Here is a 27,342-nt window from a genome sequence, read left to right as displayed (position 1 = left end):
GAATAGTATCTTGATACACTTGTGCCGATGTTTTGATACCTTTTTCACAAAAGTATGGCTCAGTCACTCCTTCATAGCTAATACCCCATCAAATCATCACTGAAATCGGATAGTGCCCACGTTGCACTCTGTCGACTAATTGGGAAGCTTCCTTAGAGCTTTGAGCATAAATAAGGTCATTTTATTTGTTTAAATGTTGCTCAATTGTAAAAAGATTCTCATCCGTAAACAAAATTTTTCTGTGATCTCTGCTGTGGCTGCAAGTCCTGAGTCATCTTTTAAATACGCGACATAGTTCTAGGTGCTATCTTCATCTCCCAAGATAAAATCTTTTGCTTTCGGACAGGATTTCTTCGAATTTTTTTCCCTTACTGCTTTGACCACGAACACTACGTGGACAGCCGGATCTTTTAATGTCACAAACAGAGGAATTCCTTCCTCTGATTGTAACCTATTTATAGCCCGGTACACAAAAATTTGGCTTCATACCTACTTTGTGTATTTTTTTTTATATATATAGGGTTGACAACAGCTTAATACAAAATAATCACTTATAGTTAAATACAAAAACATAGCCAATTATAGTCTACCACAGTTTACCTAATGGAAGGAACAGCAGTGTTTACAATAATAAAGAAAAAAATGAACAATGAATAACACACGAGCAGAGAAATTAAAAAAAAAAGTATTCAAAAAAGTGCCTGCATTGGTTGCATAATGGATTATATGTATAAGTCTGAAAAATGAATAATGAATTTATGGCCAGACTAAGTATAACATCATCAAATAATTTTGAAAACAGCTGTTGTTAGCATCAAATGAATTCACAATGATGTAAGACATACACATAGAGAATTTAACTTTCGTTGGTTAAGCATTACAGAAGTAGGTCAGGTCGACCGTATCAAAACAAGTTCGTTCACAACCTGATATTTAAATGGTAATAAGATACGGGTAATGAATTCGTTCATTCATTATATTAACACAGAGCATTGTGATTTAAGCGTAGGCCTCAACTGTTGGTAGGCATTTGACAACTGCCCGTTGTATCTTTTATGCGTGGTAATATTTCAAGTTTTGGTTGAATTAGATATTGTTACTCATTTACTATGTACTAAATAAAGATTTTCTACCGTAGAAAACGTCTAAAAAATTGAGGTTAACAGTTAACCTCTATTTTGAGCAATGCACGCACACTAACACAAAGTGACATACATATCGCGAGTGTAACTCGTAGCTTATTTCCCACACCAATAATAAATCTGGCCTGTTTTAATTAGTGGTCTACCAGCAAGGGGCTCTCTCTATACGTATAAATTAATATTTCGAGGCCGCGGTGACTTAACGATTATGGTATTTACGTACATGATGCAATTCGGAGCAGTTCCAGGATGAAATTTCTAAAGTTATCTCGATAAGCTGAGGTCGGTGAACTGTCACACACTTCCTATAAGTAATAAGGTGCCCAGATACGAATTTAGAACGGCGATGTCATGCGGCAACGAAGCTCGTTAAATTTAATATGTCTTCCTAGAAATGGAGAAACTGCAAACACATGTACCTATAATAATGTACAATTAAATCTTGCAACGTATGGTGTGGTTTTTATGTTTATCCTTATGTCTTGTTTATAGCCTGGTCAGTTGAGAAAATAATCTAAAATTGTGTCTGGTATTAATTGTGATTACAGCAGTAGGTACAGTTGGCAAAAAAGTAATAGGCAGACATATAAAGCCTATAATTCCTCTCTTTTAAGATTTTGCCGGCAAAATATATAGCATAAACAAACATTTGTATACACTGAGTATACATTTAATGAATTGAAACTGGTGATGAAGACTGCCTGATTGACTACTGCAGTCGAATATTTTTGCTGCTACGAAACAACAGGTATGAATTCTTTATGAAATGCCTTTTGTTGGACTTAAAATTTCCGAACATTTACAATTGTAATTTATATTTTTTTACACCATCAGAAAGTAGATATTTCAACGAACAAAAAGCCCCCAAAATTTTTGGGTGCTTTTTTGATATTAAGTTAGAATAAGGCGAAAAAATAAATATTTTAAATCAAATAAATTACAGTGTATTTGGGACATAGTAAGGTAAGTTTTCACCAAATTTCGTAGAAAAAATTTTTTTTTGAAAAAGATATAAATAAAGAACCAAAAACTTGGTTTTTTGAATTTTTCACCTAAATTTTGAGGTTATGTGAAAAAAGTGTAACTACAAAAGTTGTAGATCTCTTTATTACCTACAACTTTGCCACTTAAGTTTTTGCCATAGGACTTGTAGTTTTGCCGTAAATCGAGAAAATCCGTTTTTTACCCTAAAACACCCTCCCTTTTCCACTTCCCGACCTGAGATCGCCCGTTATTTATTTTTCCCTTAATTTTTGTTATATTCTCGTCCTTTTCCAATGGGTTTTATCCTACTATTATTTTGTTTCACTTTTTATCATTTTCAAAGGCTTTGGCACTGGTCTATAGCACCGATTTAGATTGTTTACCAAGGGAGTAGACAACTATTTTAAAGGCGATAGTGTATCCTAGGTCTCGTTACTAATGCTCTAAAATTTAAATTCATCATAAGATACTTTCAATATTCTTTTATTTGGATCGCGCTCGGCCCACTTTATCATACAGCCATATACTTGTTCATACAATGTTCATGGTATAAATCTATTTGGTGATCAAGAAGTTTTACTATCAATTTTAACATTGAATAATAAAATCAGTTCAAGTCCCTATTAAATAACTATTTTAGTCCCTGTTTACAAAGAATTAACTAACCTGTTTTCGAGTATTTTTTACGTCTAGAAAGGTTCACAACAAAGGCCAGAAAATGCCAAACTCACTTCACGGGTAAACTTCATTCAAACTTTCAAAGGCGATACTTATTTGTCTTTCCAGAAAAACTGTTTCAAAGGGACTGTCTAAACGTCAGGTTTAATTAATAACGTTAGTTTTAATTATAAAAAACTAGCTGACCCAGCAAACGTTGTATTGTCGATATTAAAATTGCGATACAAAAGTAACTGTTGATTGTAGATGGGCGAAAATTTGAGGTTGTATGTATTTTTTAATGCTGACTCATAATCAAACAAATTTAAAAAAAAATGTCAAAAATATAAAAAAAAAAAAATAGTGTGGACCACCCTTAATATTTAGGGGGATGAAAAATAGATGTTGTCCGATTCTCAGACCTACCCAATATGCAGTCAAAACTTCATGAGAATCGGTCAAGCCGTTTCGGGGGAGTTCAAAGTTTAACACCATGACACGAGAATTTTATTTATTAGATTAAAGAAATAAAGTATTAAATATATTTAATCATTTAAAAAGTTTAAAAGAAAATACTACCTACCATTGGAGTTCTGTGGTAGCATAAATATTTTGTATTTTAATGAATAATATCTGGACGAGCGAGCCTTGCTCGGATTTTTATGAATGTACAAAACTTGAACAAAAAAACAAATAGGACATCTGGATTCGAACCGGGGTCTTCTGCTTTCCGGATCACCCAATGTCCCATCCGAGAGAGCACTATACTATATACAAGACTATAAGAGTATAGTCTTGTATATAGTGACGAAATTTACCTTTATATTCAAATGTTATTGTAGCTGTTTCTCGTTTAAACACGGATGAAGATCGATTTCTCGCCCCCGAAACTACCTGTATTTACGTGTCTAACTTCAAAAACATAGGACTTTCATACAACATTTCACTCCTTTTGGGTTGGGGGATTTTTATAGCATCCTTTTTTCTTGCACTTGCTACCTATAATAGAACCTACATTTCAAATTTAAAGTTGAAATAACTATAGATACAACTTTTCTAAACAAACTTTACCCCCCTATTTTACCACCCTAAAAGGGGATTTCCCAAAATGACACACGGATTTTTATTATTTATAGCTAATAACCTTAATGTCGATTTTTACGTCTCTCACCTCAAAACAGAACTCTCATACAACCTTCGACCCCCCCTTTCACCACCTTAGGGGAGGAGTTTCTCAAATCCGTTTCTTAGCTGACACCTACGTCCTAGAAAGAACTTAACTACCAAATTCCGAGTTTGTAGGCTTTGCAGTTTCTGAGATTTCGTGATGAATCAATTACCAGTTCAAAATCTCTTATATATATATATATATATATACAGGTGTCCCAAAGTTATGGGACATGAAGGGAAAGTACCTTAAATATCGAAGATAGGCTATTTTACTGAAAGAAGACTTTGTTTTTTTTTAAAAGTTAGTACTTCTGCAGTCAAAGATTTTCTAAAAATTACTTGCCTCGTCTGGGAATCGAACCGACTGAAATGTAAAATGAAAAACACCCCTTCTTTTATGATGCCAATCGAAGAATAGCCAAAAACTAATAACCCTTAAGTAACATAGTATTTTAAAAGAAAGGAACAACGTGAAATGAATGTTTTCCTACTTGGATTGGTACGAATCGACCGATTAGATGGCCGGCCAGATCCCCGGACCTTACACCATTAGATTTCTTCTTTTGGGGATACGTGAAAGATATGCTATACAAAAAGCGATACGAGAACGTGGGCGAGTTACAAACAGAATTGTGCCATATCATATCAAGTATTCACCATAAAATGATAAGAAAATCAACAGGCAGCGGACTCATATTGGCGATTTGCGTAGGACAAGAGATATCACATTTTGAGCATTTAATTGATTAATTTACAAATAATACCCACTTAATTGACAAATTTCTTTTAAAATACTATGTTACTTAAGAAGAAATATTAGTTTTTGGCCATTCTTTCGATTGGCATCATAAGAGTGTGTTTTTTTTACAATTAAGTCGGTTCGATTCCCAGACGAGGCAAGTAATTTTTAGAAAATCTTTGAATGCAGAATTACTCGGCTCGAACGGCTCGGAACGGATTTTAATGAAATTTAGTGTACAGGTAGTTACGGGGTCGATAAATCGATATAGAGGTTTCAATTTTAAAAAATGTAGTTTTATCTGTGTTTTAATGAGAAACAGCTAGAATAAGATAAGAATACAAAGGTAAATTTCGCCACTATATACAAGACTACAGTAGCTCAGATGGGACATTGGGTGATCCGGAAAGCAGAAGACCCCGATTCGAATACAGATCTCCTTTTAGTTTTTTTAATGCAAGTTTTGTACATTCTTAAAAATCCGAGCAAGGCTCGGTTGTTTAGGAGCTATTTTTATATGAAGCGGGCGGCCGTTTGTGTTTAAACTAAATGAATATTCTCTAAGATCGTGCTTAGATCCTACTATTAAGAACAAGTTAAAAATGATAAAGTAGACTCCAGCGGCCCGTTGTTATCTTGTGAACTTTGACACGTCAACGGCGTTTTAACAGTGTGGCCCTTATCGGTAACAGACTTGATGCTGTCGCCGCTTTTTCATAATTATAATGCCAACGACAATTTGAGACAAATTACTGGAGCGAACATGACATTTTTGTATGACAAGAAACGAGGCGAGTAGGACGTTCAGCTGATACAGTTCCGCTCAGGATTCTTGAAAAATCTAATAAGTCTGAGCGGCATTAACTAGCCGGCATCCTGTGCAAAGAAGCCTTCAACTGGCTATTCAAATTCAAATATTTTTATTAAAAATTGGATGTGACATCACTTATTGAAAGTCAAAAACTACCACCCATTCCAAAATGAATGCCTCAGACCTGAGAAGAATGGGCGCAACAAACTCAGCGGGCTTTTTTTTTCATCGAATAAATATGTTTACAAAGTAATATTGTACAGTTAAACTTATTATTTAATAGCCTGAGGGCGGTCACTCCATTCCCAATCTGTGGTATCATTAATAAAGTCATTTATGTTATAGTAACCTTTACCGCACAAACGTTTTTTAACAATTCTTTTGAATAAAAAAGCTTGTTAAAGCCCTAAGTCGCCTCTTACGACATACACCCTAGTGCCTGAGACTTCTCTATTGTTTTTATGCCCCGGGGAAGCACAGGGCTCTTGCTAGAGATAGGCTTCTGCATATTATCAAAAAAGACCTGAAGTTCGGTGCTCATCGTCGGTAGACAGGACATGCCCTAAATCAATGCCTACAGTTAAAGAGAGTGGCTTGTTCAAAATGCTTGCTGTTCCGATAACGGCTAGATTATGGGTACCAAAACGACGAAAATTTCTGCCATGAAGCAGTAATGTATAACCATTATTGTGTATCGGTTTAAAGGGCGCCGTGGGTAGTGAAATAACTGGACAAATGAGACTTAACACATTACGTCTCAAGAAGACAAGCGCAATTGTAGTGCCGCTCAGAATTTTTGGGTCCTTCAAGACCATCAGTTGAACGTCCGGCTCATTTTCATAAAAAAAAATTACTTAAAAGCTATAGTTTAATATTGGAAATGAAATTGAAAGATTATCAATTTTAAAACTAATTCTAACGTTAATAATCTACACATTGTTATTTTGACTTTGGAAAAGAGGTTATCATTGAGCTGCCGAAACTATTTTATCTCGTGTACAATAGACTGTAGAAGACACACAGAGGAACGATATTCCTTTTGTATTTTATAGCGCTGCGTTGATTTAACATAAACAGAAATACTTTATTCTTTTTAAGCAGCTGGTTCAGGTTCCAAATATAAACGTAATATTGTTTTTTTACTAGCTGACCCGGAAAACGTTGTTTTCCCATATAAATTATTTTTAGGGTTAGACCGTTTCTTGGACATTGCAACACTACTTTATTTTTCTAAAATAAAAGAATTTTTCTAAAATAAACGAAGCTACTCCTTATTACATCAGCTACCTGCCAATAAAAGTCCCGTCAAAATCGGTCCAGCCATTTCAGAGATTAGCCGGAGCAAACAGGCAGGCAGACAGACAAAAATTGTAAAAAAAAATGTTATTTTGGTGTAAGTCCCGTACCTATATATATTCATGTACATGTAGTAAAAAATATTACAAACAGACACTCCAATTTTATTTATATGTATAGATTTTAACTGTAATTGTATTTTTGGCCAGACTTAATCCTTGTAATAATATCCGTAATCCGTAAAACCGTGGGTAATCAATAAACGCAATGTAAAGTTATTCCAATTTTATAACTTATATCCCCTTATTCATAATGGTCCGCTAACTTAAAACAGCCGCTAAGGAGTGTTTTTTCTCATTCTGACTTAGGTCAATAGAAGAAGACAGAGTGTGAATTAGCAATGCTTTAAGTTAGCAGACTATTATGAATAAGGGGGTTTGTTTTTATCTTAGCTTTGTCACTACTGAATTATATGACAGGGAGAAGTGATAATAATAATATAATGTAATATTGACACACTTTGACACAAATTATCTTGTCATAGCGTGTACTATGGATGCAAGACAACGATATATTTAACACAATATACTTACTTAAACATACAAAATATACACATCCATGACTCGGAAACAAACATTTATATTCAACATATAAATGTTAGCTGTTAGCATTAGGCAGGGTCACCAAACACTGGGCTATATGGGTCGTTAATTTTAAGTAATTTTAAACTTATAATATCTTTACATTGCATTACATTTAAGACAGAACATGTACAAAAATAAAATTATAATCACCAAATTGGCAATAATAAAATATTTATAAACATTAAGCCCCTCGGTGTTTGTCCGTGACCAAATTATTAACCACCAACACTAACAGGCTGATTAGACAAACTTATGAAATTAGTGATTAGCGATGCTGACTCGTATTCATAGTTCAAAGAACTCATTAACGCTGACTGACTTGCCAATACGCACTTCATTACACATATTAACTCTTGTGAAGTTACTACTTACCAACAATGTGGATGTTTAATTAACTTACAAAAACCTAGTAAGTGCCACACCTTGGGTTCCGTAACAACTTAAAAGCAAGTATGATTGAACTTGTTATAATGGCATAAAAAGCATTTATTTTCTCAAAATTGATTCCTTTAGAATTCTTTTTGATGACATTTCTAATCACTACTAGATACTACTACCGCTTCGGAAACAAATGGCGCTCTGAGAGAGAAGAAGCGGCGCAAGAAACTCTCCCAGCATTCTTTTTTTGCGCTCTTCAATAAAAATATACAATATTGTAAAATAATCACAATGTAGCCCAGGCTGTCCGATCACTTAGATATTCAGCAGTGGAGTAATAGGATTTACGACAGAGCCATTTTTTTTATAAAAAATTGAGATTTATTTATAGATAATGCCTGAATAGTGGCTGGGACTTTATTATAGAAGTGTATACATTTATCCTTAAAGCTATTATGTATCTTATGAAGCCTACTAGAATTAGTTACAAGCTATCCCTTATTTCTAGTGTTATAATAATGAAAATCACTATTAAGAGCAAAAAGGTGACGATTTTTGTGAACGTTTATTAAATTTTCATAAATGTACTGACAATTAACAGTCATAATATTTATTTCTTTAAATTTTTCTTTGAGAGACTGTCTATAACCAAGCTGATATATAGCACGAACAGCTCTCTTTTGCGGAGCAAACACTATATCAATGTCAGCAGCATGACTCCATAGTAATATACCGTACGTCATGATGCTGTTAAAATAACTGAAGTGTGTATACGTAGTGTCTATGATATTTAGCAGTTACTTGAACTATTATTATTATTGTTGTTGTTGGGGAAAGAAGCACTGGTCTGTTGATCTATTGTGCTCGGATGCACGCCCACGCCCTACCGATGACTATGCTCATTGTGATGACGTAGTTGAGCAACGTTTAGATATTTCCCTTGCATATTCGAAGTTCAATTTGTATCTAAATCACATCCTCCAGTCCTATGACCTTTAAGAGACGCAGTACATAAGTAGGGCAGGTTCTCTGCCTAGATGTTGAGGGCCTTGAGGTAACCTGCCCTCATTGCTCCGATGGTCTCACATTCGATATACTTAAAATATTAATAAATTTTGAATAATATGTATTATCTTACGTAACTATATAAGATGTCAATTTGGCCACACGTGTAGTCGGTACCCACGATTCTCACCTCTGGACGGGGCTCCCCAGGGCCAGCTGCTTCTGAACGACCTAACAAACAAAACGAATAGCGGCTCAAATCATTGACGATCAAGTCATCTCCGATCGGCTTGATTCTTTGGATAGAAATGTGTCCCCCTGCACCCTCCACTGCATATATCGATGTAAATTAGTCATCACTTCAAAATAAAAGACGTCACCCCTATTACGCAATTCACAACCGCGCTTTTTGCAAAGAACTTTTGGTTCGCCCAGCCATTTTGTATAATCTGCGGACTGAAGTTAGCTCCGGAGCCAATAAGACTGCAATGAATTTAATATTTATAGAATTTTTTAATCGATATTTTTACTTATACTATGCCAAAGATTACAATAGGTAAGTTTATAAGTTTAAACAAACAAGCATATACCACCACACTAGTCGGAAATTATATCGTGGGATCAGTTACAACCGCTTAAATTTTTAGGGACCTATCTTGAAGGCCGGCATCGCTTCTCTTGACCTCTAGTGCTTTTTGTTTTCATTTTTCATATGGTGAGCCTTATGTATCTTACCCGTTTGCTCTTTTTTTCATATAAGATACCTTGCTCCTTGGGCATAGATTGTTTAGTTAAAACTAATTTTAAAACTTTAATAAGAACAAGTATGTACATTTTTTCCTCAATTATTATGAAACACTGTTGAGTCCCAATTTAAATGGGTTCAGATCGCAAATGTGTTATCTGTTATCAGTAGCGGATGTGAGCGCTGCGACGGAAGAGCATCGGCTGTTCTGTTCGAACATCACACATTCATATCCCTGAGGCCAGTTATTTTATATTATAAACATTGTTTTAAACTAAGATAATTTATAGGTCTAGATAGAGTCTCTTGCTGTGAGACAACCGATAAAAAAAGGCCAGGAATATTAGTTTAGTGTGCGTGACAAGCTACGTGTTACACTTGCGTTTTGTGTTGTATGACACAACAAAAGTTTATGTTTTTACAATACTTTTGTTTTGAACATTTTCTGGGATCTTGTTATAGAAGCATATACATCGCCCCACAAAAGCCTTACTAACTCGACTTAGCCGAGTAGTAGGTATTATAAGTTTATGTCTGTTCCTGGTGTTAACATTATGGTTATGGCAGTTTCTAGCAAATTCACTTATGTGCCTGTGTACGTACATAACATTATCAAGAATATATTGAGAAGCAACAGTCAAGATGTTTATTTCTTTGAATTTTGCTCTCAATGATTCTTTAGGACCTAGGTTATAAATAGTGCGAATAGCCCTCTTCTGCAGCACAAATATTGTATTAATATCGACAGCGTTGTTCCATAGCAATATACCATAGGACACAATACTATGGAAATACGAGTAACATAAGATAGTTTACTCATCGCGCCGTATCTATCTCATTTAACTGACTAATCTTTTTAACCGCGTATGCTGCAGAACTAAGTCTGTTCGTCAATCCTTCACTTCAATATGGGGGCCCCATTGTAAGTTGATGAACCCCATTGAATATGATGGTGCAACACATTCCACAGTCTATGTTAAAGTCAGCGTTACTGTTCACGGTAAATTTTACTTACACCTCATAATAAAGACGACCTGACAGAAGGATAATGCGTGATAAGCTTGCTTGACTGTTTACAACTTATAATACAAAATCGGTTACAATCAGTCGGCAAAAATTTACTTATTGAGACGCTAAGAAATACGCCATACAGTGATTAAATTTAAATAAGATCGTTACCATTGCATAATAATTGAAGTTAACGGAAATTTTATCTATACCTATATGCATAAAAATTAATTGCTGTTCGTTAGTCTCGCTAAAACTCGAGAACGGCTGGACCGATTTGGAAAATTTAGGTCTTGAATTATTTGTGGAAGTCCAGAGAAGATTTAAAAGGTGAATAAATATGAAAGTGTTCGGAATTAAATAAAAACAACAATTTTGTTTTTCCTTTGATGTGTCCCCCGTCGTCCGATATTTGTTTTGTATGGACATATTTTCTATGAGAGAATTTATTGACGCACGGTGTGACAGTTCTGCTGTGAAAAAATTTCATTACAACAACAGGAAGCATATTTTACGAAATAATTCTTGATGTTATGATATATTCTGTCGGGTCAACTAGTATATATAATATATGTTTGTATGTTCCCTAATAACTCCTAAACTATTCGATCGATCTCAATCATTCAAATCTAGATAATAGATTCGTTGAAGCTCATGGAAGGTTTACATATATAATTTAGATGGCAAAACAACGTTTGCCAGGTCAGCCAGTGTTATCATAAATAAATTGAAAGCTGAAAAGCACGGTGGCCTCTTACGATCAGCTGACAAGCTTTTTTGTCCCTTCCATTCCATAGCCATAAATCGTAACAAACTTAATAATTGTGAAGCTTAATAATTGTCTCGTCTGCGATTTATCTAAAAATTTGCCCCTTCTTTGACAGTATTAAAAAAAAAGTTTTTTTTTAATTAATTATGTACATATATCTTGTGATACATGTTATTAAATAATGTGTTTAAAATGGGATTTACCATTCTCGCATTATGAAGTAATATTAAAAATATTAATATGCGTATAAAGTATTTTGTTATGTGTTTGAATATAATTCTTATACCCCATAACATCATAATGATTCTTTACCCCCTTATTCATAATAGTCTGCTAACTTAAAGCATTGCTAATTCTCACTCTACCTAAGTCAGAATGAGAAAAAACACTCCTAACCGGCTGTTTAAAGTTAGCGGACCATTATGAATAAGGGGGTCAATCTTTAGATAATTGATTGATTACAGTGATCGTGTTAAACATTAGGTTTTATTCATCTGAATAAACAAATTCAAATCAGCGTTGAAATTTGATTCGAGTACCAAAGCTCAATGTGGGTCTGGCCTTTAAGGCTTTAACAAAAGCAAGGGACGCTCAATTATGGTCAAAACAAAAAGCGCATCCCAAAATGCGACGTTATTTTTGTTGCCTGCTAATGCCTGTTTCGGAGAAGTGAGATCGGCCGCACGAGCGATTATGAAAGCGATTGCGGTCGTCGCCTCAGCCAGGGCCGAATTGTAGGCTTGGTTATTTAGCCGCGCATGGGAACGTTTTAATGCGTTGGACAAACCTAGACTAATCATATTACGGTGGTTACACTACACAACTATATATATCTACTATATCGAATTTCTCTGAAGGAACGCTGAAACCTTAACATGATGATCATTGGTAATTCCATAAAATAAGTAAAACAGTAATTAATTTAAACAATCTTTTATATTTTAAAGTGATAACCCTCACTTCTGGGATTGACATACAAATCGAAAAGAAAATTTTATGAACGATGCGGGACTCGAACCCGCGACCTCTCGCGTTCCGTGCGAGTGCTTTTCCAACTGAGCTAACCGTTCGAGTAACGTATCGTCATAAAATCTTGTTTGTTTTGTTCAACTGTCAGGTTGTGGCTTCATCTACAGGATCTACTTTACAGTTGATAATGTTATCGTTGATTGTTACTGCTAAACCCCAATATTTGCACATTAGGAAGTTGACTTGCGACTCTCGAGTCCCGCATCGTTCATAAAATTTTGTTTTCAAAAGGAATTATTATAATCCTACGTAATGAATAATGAATAAAAAAAATTGGTATTTTTTTATATTCATGTTACGGATAGTCTTTGGTGCCGCCGATTGGGTTTTTTATTTTATTTCATTTATTCAGGAAACAAACGGACACAATTTCAAATATTTACCACTATTCTATTTAATAAAAACCTTATAATTTCTTAAACTAATTTTATAACTACCTAATTATATTATTTACAACGTGTGTGTGTTATTATAAATATGGATTATATTTTAAGTTCAAATAAAGTAATAAAATATAATACCTACAAAATTAAAATACTTAATACGTTAGGTTTTGAAAATAAAACGGAAAGATTTTCTTAAACTACATTTTGAATTTTGATTTTGTTAAGATATGGCTTCTCTAGTCATAATGATGAATTTTTCAAACGACATGTAAAAAATATCTAAATTTCTCAATTTGCATTTAAAACTTTTATGAAGTTTGTATAATTGTGACGAAAAATAGGATTACCATCGCAGGTATTTTATAGTATAATGTTCCATCTGCAGCGGAGGTAAAATCCGTGAAGGTTCTACCCTGAAATCCGCGACGTAGGAAAACTACGTGTCACCAGATGACAGAAGCTTATTTATATATATAAAAATGAATTTCTGTTGGTTAGTCTCGCTAAAACTCAAGAACGGCTGGACCGATTTGGCTAATTTTGATCTTGAATTATTTGTGGAAGTCCAGAGAAGGTTTAAAAGGTGAATAAATATGAAAATGCTCGCAATTAAATAAAAACAACAAATTTGTTTTGCTTTTGATGTGTTCCCCGTTGAAGGAATAGGTTCAAATTAATAACTAATTAGAATTTTTACATTTCTTTCAACCGTAGCGTACTACGTAAGTCTGTACTGGCAAGGAGCCGATCTAATTCCTAGCCAACAGATATGTTTGAAGCGTTTAAGCAAAAAGCAATCATATATCGTGAACTATAATGTCAAAATGTCAAAACTGTATCTGAAGTTAAAAATCAGATTATTTTTATGTAGTATAAATTGTAGTATAAATTGTAGTATAAATCTTAAGTTTTGCCACAAATTATGTTTCGCAACTACAATATTTGACATTTGATAACCAACTATATCAATTATATATTCAAGTTGTGTGCTATTTTTGACACGCTTTTTATTAGCTTCACCTGTATGTATGTTTGATTGCAACCGACTCATTTGGGCGCGGTTTTGACCCACTTTAAACGGCCAGATTTCGTTCAAACAATTATTTTTATTTCCAATATATGTTTTGTATGGACATATTTTCTATGAGAGAATTTCTCGACGTATGATTTGGCAGTTCTGCAGTGAAACAATTTCATTATGTCATAAAAAATATTATTTTATTTATTATATACAGAACAACGTCTGTCGGGGTAGCTAGTAATGGATAAAAATAACGCTTAATAAAATCTTCAGCAGTGACTTTATTCATTTTTTCGTTTCTAAAAAAATATAGATTTCCTTTTTTACGCCTTCATTACTGTAAACTATTTCTTTATTATGTGATCAATATTTTTTAAAGTATTTTCTTTGATTAACGCGAGTGATTTTAAATACAACAACGCATTTAAATAAAATACTTTTAAACAATTAAAACGCGTGTGATTGTAACTGTGTTTTTACATTAGATTTTTGAGTAACAGTTACTATTATTAGTTATTTTAGTTAACCCGACGTTTCAAGATCTTTCTAGATGTCGTTTTCAGGGAGACAGTGATAATACTGTTACAATTACACGCTTATTTAAATATTATTTATAGAAAGTGTTCAGTTTAAATAGGTAGTACTCATAGCTTTGATAATGCCTTTTTCTTCATTATAAACGTCAAACCTGCAACTGTAGTAAGGTTACTGTAATAGCATGAACCTCGAAATAAGGGGTTAAATACGAATTAATTGAAGTGAAACGTGTTGAGTTTTAAAATATATTATACCACATATCTTTCTAGATTCCTCTAGTGTTGCAAGAGGATGTAGGCGAAAGTGATAACTTAACATCAGCTACGCTTGATTGTCTTCCTCTTCCATAAAAAAATTGTTGCTTACAAACATTATAAAACCCCGAAAATATCTGGATTATAAGCGTCTTAGGGAATTACACTTCCTATTTGAAACAGTTAACTTTTACAATAACTGTTACAAAAGTAAAGTTTATTATTAAATAAACGATGCGAATGCGGCCCTGTCAGGGCAACAAAGCTGTGCTCGGTTGAGAGGCGGGGTGCGGGCGGCGCGGGAGTGGCGAGCGCCCGGGGCCGGCAGTACACTGCGGAGAGCCGGCGCGCTATGGCCCTCACCGCGCTGCTCGTGCTCCTGGCGACCGGCGCCCGCGCCGCCTTCGACCCGCGACTCTACGACCGTGCCTGCGAGCTCAGCTCGTGCTACCCTGCCACCGGCAACCTGCTCATCGGCCGTGAGGCTCGACTCTTCGCCTCCTCAACCTGCGGCTCCGATGGCCCCGAGCGGTATTGTATCGTCTCGCATCTCGAGGAACGGAAAAATTGTTTCTGGTGCGATTCTAGAAACTCTACCATTAACAACCGCTATCTAAACCATCGTATCCAAAATATTATTTACAAATTCCATCCGGGCACGCTCTACAAGACTTGGTGGCAATCCGAGAGTGGTAAAGAAAATGTCACGATACAGCTCAACATGGAAGCGGAGTTTCATTTCACGCATTTGATGATCCAGTTCAAGACGTTCCGTCCTGCCGCTATGTTGATCGAGAGATCGTTCGACTTCGGTAAGACTTGGCGAGTGTATAGATACTTTGCGCACAACTGCGACGAAGCTTTCCCCTCCGTCCCAAAGCACACACAACGGAACTTATCAGAAGTGGTTTGTGAATCTCGTTATTCAGGTGTCGAACCGTCTACCGAGGGTGAAGTGATATTTAGAGTGTTGCCACCTAATATAATAGATACAACTACAAACCCCTACTCCGAGGAGGTGCAGAACTTACTAAGAATGACGAATTTAAGAATTAATTTTACAAAACTGCATACGCTCGGTGATGATTTACTGGACAATAGAGCGGAAATTCAAGAAAAATATTATTACTCGATTTATGAAATGACCGTACGAGGTTCGTGTTCCTGTTACGGCCACGCATCGCAGTGTCTTCCTCTGCCAGGGGTGAATGCGAAAAATAATATGGTTCATGGTCGCTGTGAATGCACACATAATACGCGAGGATTGAATTGTGAATATTGTGAAGACTTTTATAATGATTTACCATGGCAACCCGCCGTGGGAAGAACTTCGAATGCGTGTAAAATTTGTAATTGTAATAATCACGCAACAAGTTGTCATTTTGACCCGGCTGTTTATAATAAGACGGGAAAAATCAGTGGCGGAGTTTGCGATAATTGTCAACATAACACAATGGGTGTCAACTGTGAGAGATGCAAACCCACTTTCTATAAAGATCCTAGCTTAGATTTACAAAGCCCTGACATATGTAAGCAGTGTGACTGCGACCCTGAAGGAACCACTGACAAGGAGAATTTGTGTGATGACGAGACTGATTTAGCAAATAATAAAACAGCTGGGAGGTGCCTTTGTAAAGCTAACGTTGATGGTTCTCGCTGTGACAGGTGTAAGGATGGATACTGGAATTTCGAGCCACAAAACCCCGACGGCTGTGAAGCGTGTACTTGTGATAGATTGGGCACTATATATGAACGAGGATGCGACTCCTTGACTGGTAACTGCTTCTGTAAACGTCATGTAACTGGAAGGAATTGTGATCAATGTTTGACGGAATTCTATGGACTGTCAGATAGTGTTGATGGCTGCTTAGCGTGTGATTGTGATATCGGTGGTGCGTTGGACAATGACTGTGATGTAATAACAGGACAGTGCAAGTGCCGACCAAATGTTACAGGCAGGCGTTGTGATCAACCCATTCAAAACTTTTTTGTTGGTGCTCTTGACTCTATTGTCTTTGAAGCTGAATCTAGCCAGTGCGATAAGGAAATTGATGATAATGCAATACAAAGCCAGCTTTGTCACGTAGTTATCCGTGAAAATTTCCCAGAAGGTAGGAAAGAAACTTGGAGTGGACCTGGGTTCATGAAATTACCTGAAAGTAGCACATTAGTATTTGCCATTAATAATATAAAAACCAGTATGAATTATAACATCGTCATAAGATATGAGCCTCAATCCACGATGAATTGGGAAGAAGCTACAATAATTGTTAAAAGACCCTACCCTATTGATCCAAATTCGAAATGTGCTTATGTGCGTGCCAAGGATAATACAATTTTAACTAGACTACCTGCAGGACAACGTAGTGTACTGGTGCAACCCCCAATTTGCTTGGAGAAAGACGTAGAAACTGAGATTCGGCTATATCTCGGTAGGCAAGATGGTCGTGTGTCAAACAATAGAGCAACAGTGTTAATCGATTCCATTGTACTTATTCCTTCTATTGATGATCTACCGTTTTTAGCTAATGGCAGTTCCAATAGAGAAGAGTTTGAGCGATACAACTGTGGCGATTCTTATTATTATGATTTAAATAGAGATAACATACCCGAAGTTTGCAAAAATTATCATTCTAGTATTGGCTTCTACATAAGAAATGGATCGGAATCTTGTCAATGTGATCCTACCGGTTCGAAGAGTTATCAATGTGACCCTCATACCGGTTACTGTCAATGTGTGGAAAATATAGTAGGTGCTAGGTGTGACCGTTGTGCTCCTGGCACTTATGGATTCAGCAAGTTTGGATGTAAACGTTGTGATTGTAATAGTATTGGATCTCTTGATAATTTTTGTGATGCCACTAGTGGTCAATGTAAATGTAGAGCAAATACATATGGACGGGCATGTGACTTATGCCAACCTGGATATTTCAATTTTCCTAATTGTCAACAATGTGACTGTAACGGACATGCGGTTGAATGTGACGATAAGACTGGAGCATGTAAGGAATGCCATGACTTCACGGAAGGTCATCGTTGTGAAAGATGCTTAGAAGGATATTATGGCGATCCTCGATTAGGCATTGATATTCCTTGTCGATTATGCCCATGCCCAGGTGTAAAGGGCGACTCAAAGAAAAGTAGCCATGCTGACCGATGCGAACTTAATCCTGAAACTAAGGATGTTGAATGTGACTGTAGAGAAGGCTACGCAGGGCTACTTTGTGATGTATGCGCTGACAATTATTATGGCGACCCGATCAAAGGAACCTGTGAAAAATGTGATTGTAATGACAACATTGCTTTAACCAAACCGGGTAATTGTGATCCGTTCACAGGAAAATGCTTACAGTGCTTACACAACACCGCTGGAGATCATTGTGAATACTGTGAAGATGGATATTATGGAGACGCTCTAGAGAAAACCTGTTACAAATGCAACTGCTCAGTTTTGGGTACAAACTTTACTCGAGGTAATTGCGATCGAGTAACTGGACAATGCCCGTGCTTTAATAATGTAATGGGCATAAATTGTGACCAGTGTACCGAAAATCATTGGAGAATTGCTCTCGGTACTGGTTGTGATCCTTGCGATTGTGACCCAAGAGGGTCCAAGTCACCTCAATGTAACCCTTATATAGGCAAATGTGACTGCAAACCGGGTCATGGCGGTCGACAGTGTGATCAATGTCAAGAAAATTATTGGGGTGATCCCAACATTGAATGCCATGAATGTGATTGCGATTTATATGGTTCTGTTTCACCACAGTGTATGCGCGAAAATGGATCTTGTAATTGTAAACCTGGAATAGGTGGATATAAATGTGATATTTGTGCTAGAGGCTATCTTGGGGAAGCTCCACAGTGCTACGCTTGTGGTGAGTGTTTTGATAACTGGGATCTGGTAATAGGTAATTTGAAAATTCAAACAGAGTATGCTATTGGAAATGCAAGCAAAATTAAAGTAGTTGGCGCTACTGGAGCTTACACGCGAGACTTTGATGAAATGACAAAAAAGCTTTCAGAAGTTGAAAATACGCTTAAGAGTGCTAAATTGGGACAATCAACGGTGAAGGAACTTCTTTCAAATATATCAAGTTTACAAGATCATTTGAAGAAAGCAGATCAGAAAATAAAGGAGAGTAATGACAACCTTAACGATATCACATCAAAAATTAATCTAGGCAATGTAACACTAGATGGCTTAAGAAAAAGTATTGAGAATTTGAAATCAAAAACACAAGAACTGGGCAATAATGCAACAAAATTACAAGAAGCTAACCTTGAAGGTGCTCTAAATTTAACTCGTGAAGCTAAACAAAGAGCTTTAAAAGCAGCAGACGAAGCTGAGAGTATCCAAACTATAATTGCAAACACAGATCGACACATTAAAAACACTGACAGGCTTATTGAATCTCAATATGCCAACTTTAATAATACTCAAAATGAAAATGATAAAAAATTAGATGAACTGCAAGAAATTCTGACCGAATTAAATTCACGTTTACCAAAAATAAATGAAAAAATGTGTGGGCAGGAGAGCGATACATGTGATATTTGTGGCGGGGCAGGTTGTGGTAAATGTGGTGGTATATCATGTGATCTGGGTGCTATTACTAAAGCTGATCAGGCTTTAGATTTTGCAAATAAAACAGAAAATAGAATTAAGGAGCATGAACTCACAGCCGAGGACTTGTATAGATCTGTGACTCAAGTGAAACAAGATACAGTGTCTGTTCGATCCCGAGCCGCTGATCTATTTAGTAAGGCTCACGATTTCAAATCTAAGGTTGAAAGGCTTACTAATGAGAGCGTGGGTCTAAACTCCGATTTAAAAGAGTTTATGTCGAATTCCTCAAATACACCTGCGGATGTCAGAACCCTAGCCAACGATATTCTTAACTTATCAATCCGTATTGAACCAAAGGAGATAACAGAGCTTTCTCAGCGTATCAATTCAACCGTATCACAATTGACGAACATTGAAAACATTATCACAGAAACGAAACCTGATCTCGATAAAGCTAAAGCTCTTAAACAGAATGCCACAGCAGTAAATCAATCAGCGAACCTAACATTAGAAATGGCAAACAAAGTTTTGGAAGCCTTAGATGAAGCTGAGGCAGCGCAAAGTGCAGCTGAGACAGCAATTGACAGAGCGAATAATGACATTGACGCCGCCAAGAGTGATCTTTTACCGATTGCTACTGAAACTGAACAAGCACAGAAAAAAGCAAATGAAACAATGGACGAAGTTGAAAACCTTCGACTCAGACTATCCGATTTACAGAAAAATATATTGAAAATTGAGAGCGATGCTGACCAAGTTAAACAAGAAGCAAGTGATGTTGTAAATAGAGCCGAAGCTGCAGAACAAAAGGCAAGAGAGCTACGTCAGAATTTCAAAACGACAAATATTTCGCTATCAGAAAGGGCTAATCAAACATCTAATTCACGAGAGCGAGCACAGTTACTACTGAATCGCGCAACTAAACTTGCAAGTGACACACAAATGCAATTAAAACTTTTGGCTAATATGGAAGAATTATATAACGACCATAACAACCAGCTGAATGGCCTAGAAAAAGAAATAAGTGAGTTGAATTCACAGATGAATTATTATTTATCAGAAATAACGAAACGGTCAGATAACTATAGGTCCTGTACAACGTAAATAGATAAAGGCTGACATTTATAGTACAGTTATAACACGGTGCCATTTTAATGTTTAGATCAATATTTTTTATAATATTATGTGTAGTTTAACTACATTTAAAGCACATTCTTTGTGAATAGACACATTACTATGATTATTGCAACGGACAGCATTTAATAAACTAATTATAGAAATATATATTTTAGTATGTAAATAATTTTACTTCATAGATGTAATTGAAGATGTTATAATTAATAATTAAATAAAGTATTTCTGTATGCCAATTGTTTGTGAATGTCATTTGAATTTTGTGGAATTCATTAAGATTTTCGCTATTCCAAAGAGTAATTTTAGTGTACGAGTGTACTAATTAATGTACAATTTATCTTAATTTATATTTTCTAACTGTTTTTAAATTCTTCAAGTGTGTATTAATTGTATGCAATTTATGTACCTATGATTTAAAGTTTGATGTAGGTATATTTTTTATTTTATTTCATTCATATGTAAGTGATTCGTTTTAATTATCTTTATTATTTCGATAAGTGTTTGATGTTACTATTGTAGACGCAATATTCTTGTAAGTCAGGCACAAATACTTAACTGTAGAAAACGTAATAAATTTGTTTATAAAATATTGTCATAATTCATTTTTGTTTTTTTTTATCATGCTAACCGTAATTGCTTTTTTCATTCCCTGTCTGATATACTTAAATAATATAACCAAAGAGATTAGATAATATTTGTTTTCTTAAAACAAGTTGCACATTTTTAAATGCATATTTTTACTAAATTGAGGCCTTTGTCAAATACAAGACGGGTACCTTATTATTTATCTTCTATGAAGTGAACCCTAAAAATTCCACATGCTATCAACGGCAATAATTAACAATAATTTATAGTTTTATTATGTAAGTTACGTCTAAAGTAACGAGTACCTACTTAAGTGACAGTAGCAAGCATGTCTGTGATATTTCATAATTTACTCTAACTTAACTTTCTAGCGCGTATTCAGTTATTACACTAACCCTGATGAAGGACTTCCAAATGGTCTGAAACTAGTCAGTACTAAGTACTAACCCTGACAGACAGTGAAGCCGTTTTAGACAAAGTTTTATATCTTACGAAAGTTTTAATAATTTAGCTCCGTATCTCTCTATAAGAAAAGAGTTAAATTCAACAATTATTTTAAAAGATAAATTTAACAATTATATAAAAAGTTAAATTAAACAATGATATAAAAAGTTAATTAAACAATATTATATCATAAACATTTTTTATTTTTTATCAGTGGGCGGCTCCTTTGCACAGGATGCCGGCTAGATTAAGGGTACCACAACGGCGCCTATTTCTGCCGTGAAGCAGTAATGTGTAAACATTATTGTGTTTTGGTCTGAAGGGCGTCGTAGCTAGTGAAATTACTTGGCAAATGAGACTTAATATCTTGTCTCGAGGTGACGAGCGTAATTGTATTACCGCTCAGAATTTTTGTGTTTTTCAAGAATCCTGAGTGTCTCTGCATTGTAATGGGCAGGGCGTATCAATTACCATCAACTGAACGTCCTGCTCGTCTCGTCGGTTATATTCATAAAACATTGTTTATTAGGATCCAGAAACAAAGTATGACCAAGGTATAACAGACATTTATATTGAAATGTAAGCACAGACTGTATGTTTCGTAGGTCACACTAAAAGTTTTGCGTAACTTAAAAAATGTTATTGCTTTTCAAAATACTCTCCTTTACATTTTAAACATTTTTTCATGCGATCGAACAATTTTTTAAAACAGGAGGACCACAGATCTGACGGCATGTTTTCTACGTGCTGATTGAACGCTATCACTGCCTCTTTGGAATTGGTAAAAGTAAACCTCTCATCAAATCTTTGATTTTGGTGAAAATACAGAAATCACAGGTTGCTAGGTCGGGACTATGCGCAGGATGGGTGACGTGTTGTACTTTTTCAGAAGCTAAAAATGACTGAGTTTTGCAGGTCGTGTGTAAAGAAGCGTTGTCATGATGTAGTAGAACGCGGGTTTTTGGTCGTCTCTCGCGAACTTTTTTTAACACCCTGGGTAAACAAATGGTAGCATACCACTCGGCATTAACACTCTTTTGATCTTCAAGTGGGATTGTGCAGATGGGACCCGTTTTTTTTACCAACCTTTCTCGCCTGCCTCACTTTTGTTGGCCTGTTCTCATTTTCAAACATCCTTTCACAGGATTGCTGTTTTTTTCGGGTTCAAAACAATAAATCCACGTTTCGTCTCCTGTGTGTCATAAACAGCATCAGAATGTCCGTGTTCGTGCTTCATTAGCATCTGTGAGCACCATTCCACGCGAGCCCGCTGTCTGTCTGCTCCGCTGTCAGTTCATGAGGCATCCAACAATTCTTCGTGTAAAATTTTCTGAATTTGGCTCATAACAATCCCCAATAGTCCTCGAATTGTCTCACCAGTGTGTTTCTTATTTCTTGTAGTATTATTTTTACAAAGTTTTACTACGCAACCCGGCATTTTAGTTTCAATTATTAACAGAACATGTGACACGTCAACGTCACACATTGTTCCAGACTTGCTCCAGTACGTAGTATTATTTGCCGCACTTTGGGACTATGCCTGCGTTATCTAGTTGGAGCGTAGCGGAGACCAATCTAAGTGGACAGATAATATTATCGCAGATAACGAAACTTCTGGAATGGCATTATAAATGTGAAAGCAGCACAGAGCAATTTTAAGAGTTCTTCAATATTGTATTGAAAATTATTGTCGTCATCTTTAATACCTACCAAATCAAATTAAAGAGTATGAAAAACTATGCATTTTATTCATTTTTAACCGACTTCAAAAAGGAGGAGGTTTTCAATTCGATGGGTATTTTTTTTTGTACACCGATTACTCTGAGATTTATGATCCGATTTTCGTAATTCTTTAAATGTAAAAAATAAAAAAAACGACTTCAAAAACTGAAAAGTATCAAATAACTAAAAATTTAATTTAATACATCTCTTATTCAAACCTTTACCTTTAATATTAATAAAATGCTATTATTTCTATGTGCTACATATTGATAGCTTTGAAGTCGGTGCCATATCAAGAAATTAGTATCATTTACAGCTTAAGACCCACACAATCGATATCTAAATAGAAATAATTTACTTTTTATTTTTTTAAAGGTTCGAATCCCGATATAAGTTTTAATTTTTTTTTAAATCTATGAATGATGATCTTTGTATATATAGGTACTGACCGATACCTATACATAGGATATCTGTAGAGGTAGGTAGGTAAATTAAATTCTGGCATAAAAAGGTATTAAAGGCATTTATTTTCTCCCTTCCCTTTAGATTTCTATTTGATGTCATTTCTAATATACTAGATATTGCTACCGCTTCGGAATCAAATGGCGCTCTGAGAGAGAAGAAACAGCGCAGGAAACACTCCCATCATTCTTGTTTTTGCGCTCTTTTTAATAAAATATACAATATTGTATAGTCGTTGCTATTGCTATAAAAGAATGTCTGAATGTCGCATAAAGGACAATGACCACGTTTGTATGGAATTCCGTTTTAAGTTGTTGCGCAATTTTTTTTTTTTTTGCGACATGAAACATTGCTAGACCACTTTTTGTCAATATCCTTTCCAGGTGGCTCTACTTGGAACCGATATTGTACAATGATGAAGGTGAGCTGGGAGCCAGGTTCCGGAAGGTGGACGCGGTGTTCAAGCAGGTGACAAGGATCATCGAAGGTGATCCCCGGCTGTCAGCCATGCTGGAGTCCGCCCGACTTCGGCCAATGCTTGACACGATATCCGATCAGCTGAGCGCTTGTCAAACTGCACTCAACCAATACATGGATGTTAGTATCCTTACATTATATCTACATCTTAATATATATATTTCTTGAGTGCGTGTGTATGGCACTGAACTCCTCCTAGACGGCTGGACCGATTTTGATGAAACTTTCTGTGTGTCTTCAGGTGGATTCGAGGATGGTTTAGATTCACAATTGAACTACCTCCTAAACGGCTGGACCGATTTTGGTGATATTTTTGTGTGTTCCAGTGAATTTGAGATTGGTGTGTGTCTTCAGGTATATTCGAGAATGGTTTAGATTCACAATTAAACTACCTCCTAAACGGCTGGACCGATTTTGATGATTTTTTTGTTTGTTTCAGTGAATTTGAGATTGGTTTAGATTCTCAATTCCGTCCATATTATATAATTCTCCTGCTCATTTTTCAAATTTAAGACGTGTATACAGGACAACGTCTGTCGGGTCCACTAGTATATATACATATATTTCTTCTCAAGATTTTTTTATGACAATAAGGGATGAGACGAGCAGGACGTTCAACTGATGGTAATTGTTGCACCCTGCCCATTACAATGCAGTGCCACTAAGGATGCTTGTAAAACGCAAAAATTCTGAGCGGCACTACAATTACGGTCGACACCTTTCACTAGGTACGGCGTCCTTCAGACCGAAACACATTAATGCAACTGTTTACTATTTCACCGGCAGAAATAGGCACCGTTGTGGTAACCATAATCTAGTTGGCATTCTGTGCAAAGGAGCCTCCCACTGTTAAATGCCTCAAAGGTTAAATCACCTCGCTCCATCGTATTTTAGGTAAGGACGTTTCCTTACCCGCCCCACGAAGCCGTACACGTGTTGTTGTTAACTGCAAATTATTAACAAGAACATGGCGGTATTCCCATCTAGGCTCAATAATATAGAATAATAATAAGAAAAATTTATTCCATTCCACACACATAAAAATACAATCTAAATACTTAATATGCTCAGCTTGCGCTTTAAACCAATACTGGTTGCAGCGCTGATTTTCAGCATCTACCTGGCTAACTGTCGGTGAGCTGGTAAGATCTTACCACTCTTCTAATATGCAATATGTTGTGGTCCTCTTGTGGTATATTTATCAGTGGGAGGCTCTCTTTGCACAGGAAGCCGGCTAGATTTTGGGTTCCACAACGGCGCCTATTTCTGCCGTGAACAGTAATGTAGTAAGCATTATTGTGTTTCGGTCTGAAGGGCGCCGTAGGTAGTGAGATTACTAGACAAATGAGACTTGACAACTTATGTCTCAAGGTGACGAGCGCAATCGTAGTGCCGCTCAGAACTTTTGGGTTTTTCAATAATCTTGAGTGGCCTTGCATTGTAATGGGCAGGGCGTATCACTTACCACCAGCTGAATGTCCTGCTCAGCTCGTCCCTTATTTTCATAAAAATATATATAATATAACCTATACCTATAAAATTAGAATTTTCACAATTACTCATAGACATTTTCATCAACAGATCACTTACTTTTTTTAAATGGGACCAAGTTGTAAGTCTTAGATAATTTATACTTTTAGAAAGAGCATCTTCCTGTTAGACAACCAATGAAAACAGGCATTTTTATTACTTTAGTGTGCGTGACAAGCTTTATAAGTCACTTTTAGTGTGCGTGCATTGCTCAAATCAGAGGTTAACTGTCAACCTCTACTTATTTTGACAATTTCACATCTATCACAGTCTATTTAGACGTATAAATGATCTAAGCCGTAAGTATTAAAATTATAACCATTTCAAATGAAAAAAATACATCCATAAACAATGCAGTTCAGAGAATCATACGTTAAAAAATTCACACGATTGTATAACCTACAATTTTTTTAAGTCAGTCAAAAACTACAAAGGTATAATAATTGAATATATTATCAACTGGTTTGCTGCAATGGAGTATACAATGATAAAAACACTCTTAGTATCGCATTTCGCGACATAAGGAATTGGACCCCGTGCTTACTAAGGTGTTTTGTTTAGTGTCAACAACATTGAATGTAAACACGAGAGAAATACTTAAAAATTTGTTATTTTTTTTATGGAATTGGAGGACAAACGAGCGTACCTGGTGTGATTACTTAAATCACCGCCGCCCACATTCTCTTGCAACACCAAAGGAATCACAAGAGCGTTGCCGGCCTTTAAGGAAGGTGTATCATTTCGTATCGTCCCGGAAACACCGCACAAGGAAGCTCATTCCACAGCATTGTAGTACGAGGAAGAAAGCTCCTTGAAAACCGCACTGTGGAGAACCGCCACACATCCATATGGTGGGGATGATATCGTAACTTGTGGCGTGTCGTGCGAAGGTGGAATTCGGCGGCAGGAATCAGGTTAAACAGCTCTTCGGAACACTCCACGTGATAAATGCGGTAGAAGACACACAATGAAGCGACAATGATATTTTTTTCAAAGGTGATAACCCTCACTTCTGGGATATGTAATTACACAAATTAATTTTGAAAACGAAATTTATGAACAATACGGAACTCGAACCCGCGACCTCTCGCGTTCCGTGCGAACGCTCTTCCACTGAGACAACCGTTCGAGTGACGTAAAGTCCATAAAATGTTTGTCTTTGTTCAACTCTCGGGTTGTGGCTCAATCTACAGGATCTACAATTATTATAGTTGATAACCTGCTCAACCCCAATAATTACATATTAGGAAATTCACTTGAGATGTCGCTTTTTCAAATCTAAACATTTATTATTTTTTTTAAGTGAAGAGTTTTTTTTAAACTCTTAAATTCTGTTTCAAAATTAAAATTAATTTATCGAGAGTAATACTTGTCTTGCTGTTTGTCCGTACTCTTACGGCCGTTCTCAATATACTATCTACAGATAGAGATAAATTACTACCTTCTACTGTCAGTAATTAGCTGTCAATAATCTGAAGCTGTCTCAATATACCCGATAAGTCATTCTTATCGCCTTATATTGGGCCGCGTGAATTGCAATTTCTATACAAACTTATATCGCTGGTAAGCTATACGTCGTCCCATTGACAGACAGCGTGCACGGATAAGATGAGATAGACTGAATATTGGGAACGGCCGTTATTAGTCACGCAGCATTAAACGCTTGGTTAAATATTTATTCGTTACTTCATTAAATAAACTCAGACTTTATGGGCTATATATCACAGCGACACTACGGTGGCGCGATCAGTCGCCGCTATCAACAAAATGACAGCTCTATAGAGAGTTACTGACCTGAGGGCCTACCATCAACTTTTAATAAGCGATGCGACATTTTTTTTAA

At 35.9% G+C, this 27,342-nt stretch overlaps 2 protein-coding genes across 2 annotated transcripts in view; both read left to right on the top strand.

The window, feature by feature from the left end:
• LOC126973756 (cytoplasmic dynein 2 heavy chain 1-like) overlaps window positions 1-27,342 on the top strand; it is a 46,294-nt gene that overhangs the window by 2,415 nt on the left and 16,537 nt on the right. The gene's annotated exons all lie outside the window — the stretch shown is intronic.
• Window positions 14,923-20,881, top strand: LOC126973680 (laminin subunit beta-1). Its single transcript, XM_050820992.1, has one exon. The coding sequence runs from the start codon at window positions 14,928-14,930 to the stop codon at window positions 20,247-20,249; it is 5,322 nt and encodes a 1,773-aa protein (XP_050676949.1). The 5' UTR covers window positions 14,923-14,927; the 3' UTR covers window positions 20,250-20,881.

Source organism: Leptidea sinapis, chromosome 30 (genome assembly GCF_905404315.1).
Source record: "Leptidea sinapis chromosome 30, ilLepSina1.1, whole genome shotgun sequence".
In the NCBI taxonomy this organism is placed as follows: domain Eukaryota; kingdom Metazoa; phylum Arthropoda; class Insecta; order Lepidoptera; family Pieridae; genus Leptidea; species Leptidea sinapis.
This window is presented reverse-complemented; position numbering and strand designations above follow the sequence as displayed.

Excerpts from the sequence above, each read along its gene's own strand:
- LOC126973680 (XM_050820992.1), top strand. The coding sequence starts at position 14,928 with ATGGCCCTCACCGCGCTGCTCGTGCTCCTGGCGACCGGCGCCCGCGCC.